Raw genomic sequence first — 12,500 nt, 5'->3', positions numbered from 1 at the left:
TTGTTTTAGCCTTCAAATGACGCCACCCCGCTGGCTAAACGAGCAGGCCAATATATATATATATATATATATATATATATATATATAATATATATATATATATATATATATGTATATGTATATGTATATATACGTACATATATATATGTATGAATATATATGTATATATACGTATATTCATCCATCTTACTACATAATACTTACATACATATATACATACATACACATACACACACATACAGTGTTCTGTCCCGTGAAGAAAAAAATGTATTCCATGCAGTGAGAGATAAATATTATTTAATAAACAGATGATTTTATGGGTCACTATTAGTTTCATGCGATGAAAGCATCTAGGACAGTAATTTTTAACACGCCTGGTTCCTTATTGCAATCTTCAGACAATGCCGGCATGGCATTTACAAGCTTATTCTCCACGCATGAAACTAATAGTAGCCACAAGAACATATATTGTGTCTATTAACATGTGTGTGTGTGTGTATACATGCATACATACATGCATATTTATACATTCATTACTTGAAAACCTTTTGAAATGGCTGTGTGGTAAGTAGCTTGCTTACCGACCACATGGTTCCGGGTTCGGGCAAGTGCCTTCTACTATAGTCTCGGGCCGACCAAAGCCTTGTGAGTGTATTTGTTAGACAGAAACTGAAAGAAGCCCGTCGTATATATTTATATATATGTGTGTGTGAGTGTGTGTGTGTGTATATGTTTGTATGTCTGTGTTTGTCCCCCCAACCGATGCTGGTGGGTTTACGTCCCTGTTACGTAGCGGTTCGGCAAAAGAGAAGGATAAAATAAGCACCAGGCTTACAACGAATAAGTCCTAGGGTCGATTTGCTCGACTAAGGGCGGTGTTCCGGCATGGCCGCAGTCAAATGACTGAAACAAGTAAAAGAGTAAAAGAGATTTAGTGAATGGTGGAATTTGATGATGCCCATATATACTTAGATATGTTTAACCAGAATTGTCCCAGGTAATGACTAACATATTAGTATCATCATATAAATACATGTGTTCGCAGATAATAATATATATGTTTGTGTATGTGTCTATGTGTGACTGCAAATGTATAGGTATATACATCCATTAAGATTGTTCTTTACGATTACCACCGTCCTAAGAAATATAGTTTGACCGGCCATGAATCTATCGCCCACGCAAGCTACCTTTATCCTTTATGATATGCAGCCAAATTGCAAACAATAAAACTGCAAATTGCAAAAGGACAATTAAGATAAATGTAAATTATAAGGAATTCTTCGCAAAAAATATGTCTAGAATTCTACCATATATCGAAATATATGGAGACATTGAATAGATATTTTGATAAAATATTGTTACTTTTGCAACTTCGAAGTTTTCGGATTGAGATTGATTCGTAAGTTTTGTGTCGTAATAAATATCCTTCGTCTTTTATAATTCCGATTCCAGCATTCAATTATGTTTCCCAGACTTTTGCATATTACCAATTCCTGATTCTTCACATTACTGTACACATGCATGAGATTATCAGAGATTATCTATCAGCAAGCGTGTATATTATTTCTGTAGTTTAAGAGAAAAGCATACGCCACTGATTAAATTTTCTGCCATAGAAATACAAATAGACATACAAATGCAACCACCATAGACACACAGACACACAGACACATATACGTACATAGATAAATAAGCTCACACACACACACAGATAGACAAGTAGACAGGTAGATAGATGGATAGATAGAAATAAAAACGATAGATATAACTGCATACACACGCCCCCACCACCACCACCACTCGCACACGTGGACACACGCATGCACTCACACACTCTTAATCATGGAGTCAAGAGATATACACTACTTCTCTTCGGATTTTTACGGAAGCATTTTTGATTAATTTCTCTTATTTTACTTTCTGCTTAGAAATTTTCTTTCTCTCTCTTTCTCACTCTTTGTCTCTCTTTCCTTTTTTCTCTTTGATTTACTTCGTTCATAGATTTCTTTCATTATTATATTTTCGCAAGGCGGTGAGCTGGCAGAGACGTTAGCACGCCGGGCGAAATGCGTAGCCGTATTTCGTCTGCCGCTACGTTGTGAGTTCAAATTCCGCCGAGGTCGACTTTACCTTTCATCCTTTCGGGGTCGATAAATTAAGTACCAGTTACGCACTGGGGTCGATATAATCGACTTAATCCCTTTGTCTGTCCTTCTTTGTCCCTTCTGTGTTTAGCCCCTTGTGGGTAGTAAAGAAATATATTATATTTTCGTGTTTTATTTATTTACACAGTTCATCATTACTTTACGTGTGGAGAAGTGTATAAGAGTATGTGTTTGTTGTAATAAATTAGTACTACTATACATACATACATACATACATACATAAATATATAAGAGAGGGTGCTCAAAGTTCCTGGCTTTGGGTAAAAGAAAATACAAAAGGATCAGTTAATTATGATTTTATTTAATACTAGCAGTATCGCCCGGCGTTGCTCGGATTTGTAAGGGAAATAACTATATAAGCATTTTTAGAGAGTTATAGCCAAAAAATAGCAAAAAATGCATTAAAAATGCAAAACAAATGATGGTAATTTTTTTTTAAATCGTTGACTCATCGTAGACGCGCGCTAATACCCAGAAGGGCTCGATATGAATCACGACTATAAGATACCCGGTTTTGGTTAAACTGCACCGCAAAATGTGGGAGTAGTTAGGAATCTAAATCGTAGGAGACAGATGTAATCGACTCAACTACTCCCGTGTATGCGTATAAAAACTGCATCCTTCTACCAAGACGTCTCGAGCCAGTGTGGCAGAGTAGGCTCACCAAAACTAGTATGAACTCAAGCTTAAATTCACAGCCTGCGCATCAGACCGTGATTGGTAGGAAGAACATACTGAGGCCCTCGTCAGCAGCGGACTTATTCTGGGCCATCTAATCCAAAATATATACATGCATACATACGTACATATACATATATACATATATGAATATATCTATATCTCTATCTATCTATCTATCTATCTATCTCTATCTATCTATCTATCTATCTATCTATCTATCTATCTATCTATCTATCTAGACACACATGTATATATATATAATTTAATTCACACAACTGAGCTCTTGTAAATTTCATGATAACGATAGTATCGGGCGTGCTTGTATTGCGTGCCATGTATGATTGGGCAATATTTAAACCCCGAGCATAGTAAATGATATTTCTCTTTCGTCGGATTGAATAAGTTTTTCGTTGTTCTCATTAATCAAGGGAAGAATATACTTTACATATATACATATATATATATATATATATATTATATATATATATATATATATATATATATATATATATATATTATATATATACAGAGAGAGAGAGAGAGAGAGAGAGAGAGAGAGAGAGAGAGAGAAAGGGTGACACATATACACTCACATACTTACAAAATTTGATATACACTTAGGAACTGATACTTTTAAAATAATGTTTCATTAAATACTTTTTTTTAAAAATTTTACTTTACTTCATATCTCTATATTTTTTGTTCATTGTTTCTCTTTCTTTTCCTAGCTGCCTGCTCGTCGAACGCTCGCTGTAACACCAGTGGAGGACGTAGTAAAACCTTGAAAGACTTACTCTTGATTCTAAACAAAATGTATAGGGACAAAAATTAAAGACCCTTCCCCACGTCCCAGAGAGCATATATCTGATGGCAATGTGAGAGATTCTAGACTGTATTTGGAAAATTATAAATAAATAATAATAAATAAAATACAATGCTAAATAAATACTTGTGACCGATATGTTAATTTACCTATTGTAATAGAAACGAAAAATGAACATAAAAAATATCAATAAAGATAATGAAATTTAAAATGAAATATTATAATTATAATTATGAGATAATTAATTCAATAAAAATATTTGAATTGTATTCTTGCAAATTTCAACTTAATTCCGAACTTATTAATTTTTTAATCATTTATTTTGTTTAATTTTTTTTCTGTGTTATTATTTCGTTGTGAAAAAATGGTGAAATCAGCCGGACTTTTGTAGTGCCAGTAGCATACCGGACTATATGACTAGATGTCTTTAATAAGATCCCTTACATTCCGGATTAAAACCCCTACGATTAGACCTATTGGTCTGGTATATCTGTAGTCCATAAAAGAGATAACAGTGAAATACCAACGGTCGATGTGGAAACTATATACTGCCTCTTTTCGTTTCTAATCTCAGGGAAAAAGAAGCCACAATGCGGTCGAACATCTAGCTAGAAATAGCAACCATAATAACCGCCAAAACCACATTCTGCAGTCTCAAAAATGGAAGGGGGAACACAGTAAATAATGTATGTGATAAAAGAGAGTTAGGCCCACCGCGAGTCACATCTCATCATAGGTCTCTGATTAAGGCCCACCTGTGGCTACATAATAGCAATAACGTACTTTTGTATAATCGTTGACAATATTGGGTCTTTGTGAAGAATTTGACTAAATACTTTGCAGCTTTTATTTTTCTCAAACCCAAAATTTTAAGCTCAATTCCCGCCAAGATTAACCTTAAATTCATTCAGCCCTTGTTGATAAAATAAATCAGTTGGTTAAATTAAGCTTATATAGATTATTAAGCCCTGGCCGTATAAAAAGATAGTTGACCTCTAAACGGACACAGAAAAACAACATATCGTTTAAGAAAAAATAAAGCTATTTACTTAAATTGGTTATTTGGGAGACCGGTAGGTTTATGGTTTGGATCAATATACCATTCCAAAATGTCTACTAATATCCACTCAAAATAAATTGGTTATATATTATCCTACAGAACTTATTTCACAAATCAATTTTGAAGCAATTTATAAAGATAAGGAAATCCTAAGAAATCGAAATAAATTTGGAAAACCCCCAGTTCATCTTACGGGAGCACTGTCTTTATAACCTTCGATGAAATCGATTTTATCGCTCTCTAACCATTATTAAGAGCGCATTCACGGCAAGGCGGCGAGCTGGCAGAGTCGATAGAGCGTTGGACAAAAAGATGTAGAATTCCTTCGAGTTGTCTACATTCTGAGTTCAAATTTAACCAGAGGTCAACTTTGTCTTCCAGTCCTCCGGGATCGTTAAACCAGTTAAATACTAGCGCGGCTTCAAATGCTTATCCACCTTCCTTTTAAAATGATGGGCTTGTGCTAAAATTATAAAGAATAATTAATTGTTTATTAATTGCTATGCATTTACAGCAAAAGGTAATATTTTTGCAAACGAATAATGTTTTCATCTCTGGTTATACGTGGTTACATATTGATTACGTGCTTTGAATGTCTTTCAAGAATGCACAAATGTCCTGTAGTAGAATTTCGTACTTGTTTTTGTGCGTGTTTCGACATGTCTTACTTGTGCGTGCCATTTCATAATTTCTAAATGATCATTGAGCAAACATAAGAATATAAAACAGAAGTTGCCTAGTCGAACATTTTCAAATTTGATCTCTGCGAATATTGATCGGTATTGTTAACATATTTCTTCTACGCCTGACGTCATAGAAATATTGTGTCTAAAGGTCTGTCAGCTCACAACCCTCACCGTAAGAAAGCAAAATTTGATTCAAATGAGAATAGGAAGATGGTTTTGGTCCTTCCTAGAGCTGAAGTAGAAACCTCATAACTTTTTAATTGATACATAATTCATTGGACTCCTTTTGGAATATTGGATCTTTTCGGTTTGAACGGCAGTTTTTTCTAGCGGTGTCATATGAAATTGTCACCCATAATTATAACCTTAGTATCGATCTATTGCATTTCAATCTGTTTTAGGGTTAGGGGTGGGGGAAGGGTATCTTTTTTTCTTCATAAATGTAAATAAACCCAATTTGTTTCTTAAACGAGGGACATATTCATACGGCACAGAATGTTTTTTAACTCAATGGACGTCATCGATTGGTTGAAATTGCAGAAATTGAAGAAAAAAAACAGCAAATATCTTACAAACTATAGAATTTTCTTAATAAATCCAAGCGAAAAGGATGTTTTATAAACACATTCTACCAGAATACGAAGTTTAAATTTTTTTAGTTACCTAGAAATTATGTTAAAAACTGCCGTTCAAACCGAAAAGTTCCGGAATATTGAATAATTTCCGAAAATTAGGCACAATAGACCATTGAAACTAAATACACAGAGAAGCTACTTAGGAAAAACAAATAAGCAATCATCAACTCAGTGTTAATATAATTAATGCAGTGGAGGCAGCGAGCTGGCAGAATTGTTAGCAAGTCGGGTAAAATGCTTGACATGTCATCCATTGTTACATTCTGGGTTCAAATTCTAGAGATCGACTCTGTCTTTTATCGTTTCGGGGTCGATGAAATAAGTACCAGTTACACACTGGGGTCAATTTATATTGACTATCCCCCTCCAATTTCAGGCCTTGTGCCTATAGTAGAGATGATTATTAAGGCGGAGTCGATAATATAACTCCCAGTCGATGTAATCGACTTATCCATCCACACGAACTTGCTGGCCTTTTGCCAAAATTTGAAACCAATACATACATACATACATACATACATACATACATACATATGTATACACATATATAATGTCGTAGCACTCCGTCGGTTGCGACGACGAGGGTTCTAGTTGATCCGATCACTGGAACTGCCTGCTCGTGAAATTAACGTGCAAGTGGCTGAGCACTCCACAAACAATCCTTAGCGTAGTTCTCGGGGAGATTCAGCCTGACACAGAGTGTGACAAGGCTGGCTTTTTGAAGTGCAGGTACAACAGAAACAAAGACTGAGAGAAAATTGTGGTGAAAGAGTACAGTAGGTTTCGCCACCCGCACCCCCTGCTGGAGCCTCGTGGAACTTTGGATGGTTTTGCTCAATACACACTCACAACGCCCGGTCTAGGAATCGAAACCGCGATCCCACGACCGCAAGTATATTGCGCCTCCACTTATACAATGTACTCATCATAAAAAGAATCTATGGATAAATACTTGTGCAGTGAAGAAAAGTCAGCATAAACTGTGACTAATATTACATTATCTTAACAAAAAAGGGAGACAACTTTGCTTATGTTTTGTACTTATCAATGTTCGTCTGTCGGAATCGTGATGACCGTCTAGTCATCCTGAAGGATGACTAAAGACGGCATTGTAACATTCTTTAAAGTGAAGAGATGCTCACTGTTAGTATCAGTCTCTCGTGAGTAACCATCTTCAATTCAAAAGCAAGACCAAATCAAGACGATTGAAGTTATTGACGGATGCAGTGGATTTCCAAGATGTCTTACCTTATTGTGTTCACTGCAACCCACAATGTGTTGTTGAAGTTACCCTACGCTCCGTTGAACTATCAAGATTTCTCTTGCAGAGGCCGCAGGATCCAGTATTTTTAACCAGAGGGAGGCAAGCACTAATATGCTTATTAACCTATAGCTGGGATCCTAGCAGGTGCAACTAGTTTGGGTCAGAGTTGACTTGGGAACAATAGTGAGTTCAAATTCCACCGAGGTTGACTTTGCCTTTCATCCTTTCGGGGTCGATAAATTAAGTACCAGTCACGCACTGGGGCCGATGTAGTCGACTTAATCCCTTTGTCTGTCCGTGTTTGCCCCCTCTATGTTTTGCCCCTTGTGGGCAATAGAGAAATAAGAAACGCTAGTACACCGGTATTTCGTCTGTCTTTACGTTCTGAGTTCAAATTCCGCCGAGGTCGACCTTACTTTTCATTCTTTCAGGGTCGAAAACTAAGTGACAGTTACACTTATTTTTCACAGTTTCACAGTCATCAAAACCTTGGAACTTTTGAACTATAATCTTATTAACGGACGCAGTTTAAATTCTTACCTATACATGTACTGAAATTGTGACTACAGTTTGGAAAACTAATTATATTTACTGTTATGATGTCATCACTTAATCCGATCGCATTGAAAGTCAACCGACGAGTATTTATGTTACATCAATCATTATCTATCTAAAAGCATTAGACAGAATATGAAGGGACATTGCTTCTTTCTTTCTATCCTAACGGTAGAGAAGAAACATCTTGCAAAAACTGTGTTATTGGATAATAAAGTGCAAATGTTAGCATGTAAGGAGGATGATAGCTTTTCAACCATTAACATCAACTTCAAAGAACAATCAGAGTTTTAATTGCATCGTGGGAGATTCATATTAGCCATTTAAAAAACGAACATTACACACCACAAAGCAAGTGCTATCACTTCTGAAACAAATATAAATCAGAATTATGTTCTAGAACTAAAAATCAACAAACACGTTATATTGTTTGTTGTCAACTATTATAGGGGAGACCATCCTTTCGAGATTAAATTAAGATGAGGCGGAATTGGAACTGTGAAATTTTTATATCAAAGAATGAAGATGAAAGTTTACAGAATATACACATTTAAAATCATCTGTAAACGTTATAAAGATACTAAAATATTATCTGAAAAAAACAAAAAATAATGAGAATAACAACGAAAAAATTTTTTCAATACTACACTTTACTGCAGCTAAAGAAATTATTTGAGGGTAATAATTAATAATTTTATTGATACTCATGGCATACAACACATGGCAATCGGAAAACCTAGTCTTCGTGGACACATTAATTTAAGACCATATTTTAAAAATAAAATTTATGTTTAACGTACAAATTAAATCAACGATAATTCTTTCTACGAGAGGCACAAAGAGTAAAGTTTATCTGGGAAGGAGTAGTCGATTACATCGACCCCAGTGCTCAACTAATACTTATTGTATCGAACCCTTCAAAATAATAAGTAAATTTGAACTTGGCCGTATTTGAAATCAGAACGTAAACAGCTGGAGCATATGCCGGTAATCATATTGCTCGATGCGCTAACGATTCTACCATCTCGCAGCCATTGGCCAAATTAATAAATGAAATAAATTCATAACAAATTAAAAATAATAATTATAACATAGAATTCAAATTTTGGCCCAAAGGCCAGGAATTTGGAGAGCAGGGCTAGCCGATTACATCGATTCGAGTGCTAAATAAGTAATTATGATACGACCCCCGAAAAATGATTCATAAAGTTGACCATAGCAGTATTTGAACACAGAACGTAAAGAACCGGAAGACATGCCGCTAATCGTATTGCTCCAAGTGCTAACAATTCGCCACATCACCTTAGTTTAGTAAATTAATAAGTTGTTTAAATTTATAATAAATTAATGATAATAAAATTAATAATGATGATTATAATGTTATAATGTTGAAAAATATTATTTACTTGAATATAAAGATTTCATCCAGTATGAATGCTACAAACTTTTTGATATATAAGAATGTAAGCGAAGCCTTTGTTTCTACAGCTCTTTCAAAGTAAATTAGTCAAAACTCATATAGTGTCTGAAGGCGACGAATAAACTTAGTAACCTGTTAGTTTCGCCGCATACTCTGAGGATGCGAAATGGAAATGGAAACGGTGAGGTGAGGGGCAGACACGTGAAAAGAAAGAACAATATGAAGGTAAAAGGAGGAAAAGGGACAATGTTCATTGATAAACAATTATAACAGCCAAAACATCTAAAAAGCTCTCGCTGCCACCTTAAGTTAAGACTGTAATTAACAATTTACGAATGGTGGGAGAGCTATGATTTGAACGTCTTGCATAATAGTTTTCTCTGATTACGATTGGATCTGGGAACTCACAACAAAGAAAGGTTGTATTTTGAGCTACCAAGAGAGTAATAGAGTACCTCGCCTTTGGTCCTGACCTGCTACAAAATTTGCTTGAAATTCTTCCTTAATCTTATCACTTACGAAGGATGAACTGGAAAATATATTCGTTCATTATACAGACGGGGCTATATTCATACATACACACAAAAATAAATTTCCTTTTAGCCCTTCGCTTATACCATAAGATATTTGAACCCCTCATGAGAAGCTTTGTGGATGTGTCATTAAGATGATGTTTAAACTCTTTCTGTATAGTCCAAGTTTCGGCTCCATAGAGAAGGATGTCTTCCAAACATACAGTGAGGGAGGTGGGCTTTGTTGACTTAAATATTTGAGTGTAAGATGCTTTTAAAGAATGTTTCAGGTACTCTAGTCTAGTTGCTTGCACGTAAGAAACACCACTTAACTGTTGGTAATTAATGGAGGAATAAAATAGTTGATGTCCATGACTACCTACATGTGTGCCAATTATGGAACTAAATGGCAGGAGGCCTTCGTCTTTCTTTACAGACATGTATTCAGTGTTCTTTGCATTGAGAAACAAAATTGTCTTCAGTATTCTCAAGATTTATTAAAAAGTTTTGTGCTTTCCACGATTGATGATCTTTGACGACAAGAGCGTCAGTATAGTCAAGATCAGTAAGACACGCTCTCTACTGAAATTTCGATCCCTTCGCTTGATGGTGAGACCTTTGTCTCGGATGGGGGTCAAGACTCTGAGTCAGAATGTAGGCCAAGTAGACTGAAAAAGGACACGACACTAATTCAGCTAGAGTCTCTCTCGGAATGATAGTCAGCCGATTCACACTGTTTCAGTCCTTACAGATGAGTTCCAAAAATGCCTAAAGAAGGTCAAGCAAATAATAATACAGTAATTCCATATAACATACCAGCCCTTATATGGAGGCTAGTCCTCTTCGAAAGACAGACCATCTTCAATTGTCTGAGAATTACAGCCGAATCACACACTTAGCTCCAGCTTTAAAAAATAATTACCACTCTGTGCCCCTTAATATAATTTCTCCGCATGCCAACCTCACGCCAAGAAGAAACCAAACCGAATTGCGCAAAAATGTATCAACACTGTCACAGATCAGAACATTTAGAACAATGCTGGTCTTGTACCCAAATTTGAAACCAATAATTTCATTACTGCTTAGAGCTACTCGTTTAAAGTTTTACTATATTAGCTCATGTGAAAGTCGTTTAGTAAATTCTGTAGCGAACGCAGCTAGTCACGTGATTAGACACTTCAGGCAAATCACGATTCACATCTATCTTTCGTTATTTACAAGATTACTTCACGTCGATTTCTCGACTAACACCACAAGAAAACTGCACAGATCACGACATCTCAAACCCCAAGCCATGAATATTTAATATGCTTTGCAGAAGATCGAACCTAATTACTCTAGTTATCTTTCATCTAATTACCTAGTTTTCCCCTAAAAACAGACACTCTGTTTTACTAAGGGGTGTCTTTGTGAGAAATTTCCCCATATCTGGTATGAACTCACTATGGGTGACTGTTCTCTACTTCAAATATAATTGTCACACTTAGGTGTGAATTTGAAAACAAACAATACTTGAGATAGTGTTAATGAACAATTAATCAGGTAACTTAATATGTCAAGTAGATAGAGTAATCAATTTATTTAAATATTATCATAAAATATATTTTCACACAACAGGTGTCTATCATTGAGGAAAAAATGTTGTCTTTCAATTTTAACATATATAAGATATACTCCAGCCTTCTCTGGTTCTTCTACACACACATACATGCGCACACATACATATACATATGTATATTAAGATATATATATATATATGTGTATATATATATATATATATATATATATATATATTTTGTGTGTGTATGCGTGTATGTGAGTATGTGTGTGTATGTGTATATATATTTTTCTGTGTGTATATGTATGTGTGGTCGTGTGTGTATATATACATGTGTGTATACGTGTATGCAAGTGAGTGTGTGTATGTATACATATATATGTGTGTATGTGTAGATATGTATATGTATGTGTGAGTGTATATATATGTGTATATATTTATATATATATATGTGTGTGTATGTATGTGTGTATGTATATGTATATATGTTTGTATGCGTGTGTATATATGTATACATATGTGCAGAGGTATAAGTGAGAATCTCCTTATTTACCTAAAACTCTATTCCCCCCGTTATATATATATATATATATATATATATATTTTTATTTTTTATTTTTTTATATTCTTTATTTTATTTTTTATTTTTTTGTTTTATTTTTTATTTTTTTTTATTTTTATTTTTTTAATTTTTTATTTTTTATTTTTTATTTTTATTTTTTTATATTTTATATTTTATTATTTTTTATTTTTTATTTTTTTATTATTCTCCTATCTAATTTAACACTGACTCCTTGACCACTCCCCCAAGTATGATTTTTTGCGCTATGCCTACCCCCAAAAAGTTCCCCACCAACCCCCTTTAAACCTGCCTAAATGTATAAATGCCAATACAATTCTTGTTAACTAGCTTCCTGAAGATTTCTCTTGAATGAAACAGTTCTAGTCCTGTAGAAGCTCCTTCTATATAATAATAAAATATATATATATATATATATATATATATATATACATAATATATATGTAAACGCTAATGCATTTATATATATATATATATATATATATATATATATATATATACATGCGTGTGTGTAAGTGTGCGTATATGTATATATATATATATACGTAGATATATGTG

The 12,500-nt window shown here is 34.4% G+C and overlaps 1 protein-coding gene across 2 annotated transcripts in view; it reads left to right on the top strand.

Annotated features, from left to right (window-relative positions):
* Nucleotides 1-12,500, top strand: part of LOC115223269 (conopressin/neurophysin) — a 39,469-nt gene that overhangs the window by 10,676 nt on the left and 16,293 nt on the right. Inside the window, exon 2 of one of the 2 annotated variants that reach the window (XM_029793773.2) lies at nucleotides 3,578-3,843. The exons of the other annotated variant lie outside the window; for it this stretch is intronic. Coding sequence (XP_029649633.1) covers nucleotides 3,578-3,681 — 104 coding nt within the window. The 3' untranslated portion in view covers nucleotides 3,682-3,843. Of the gene's footprint in view, nucleotides 1-3,577; nucleotides 3,844-12,500 lie in introns of those variants that run through there. 2 annotated transcript variants of the gene reach the window in all.

Source organism: Octopus sinensis, linkage group LG22 (genome assembly GCF_006345805.1).
Source record: "Octopus sinensis linkage group LG22, ASM634580v1, whole genome shotgun sequence".
Classification (NCBI taxonomy): Eukaryota; Metazoa; Mollusca; class Cephalopoda; order Octopoda; family Octopodidae; genus Octopus; species Octopus sinensis.
The sequence above is the reverse complement of the archived record's forward strand: the minus strand, read 5'-3'. Positions and strand labels throughout refer to the sequence as shown.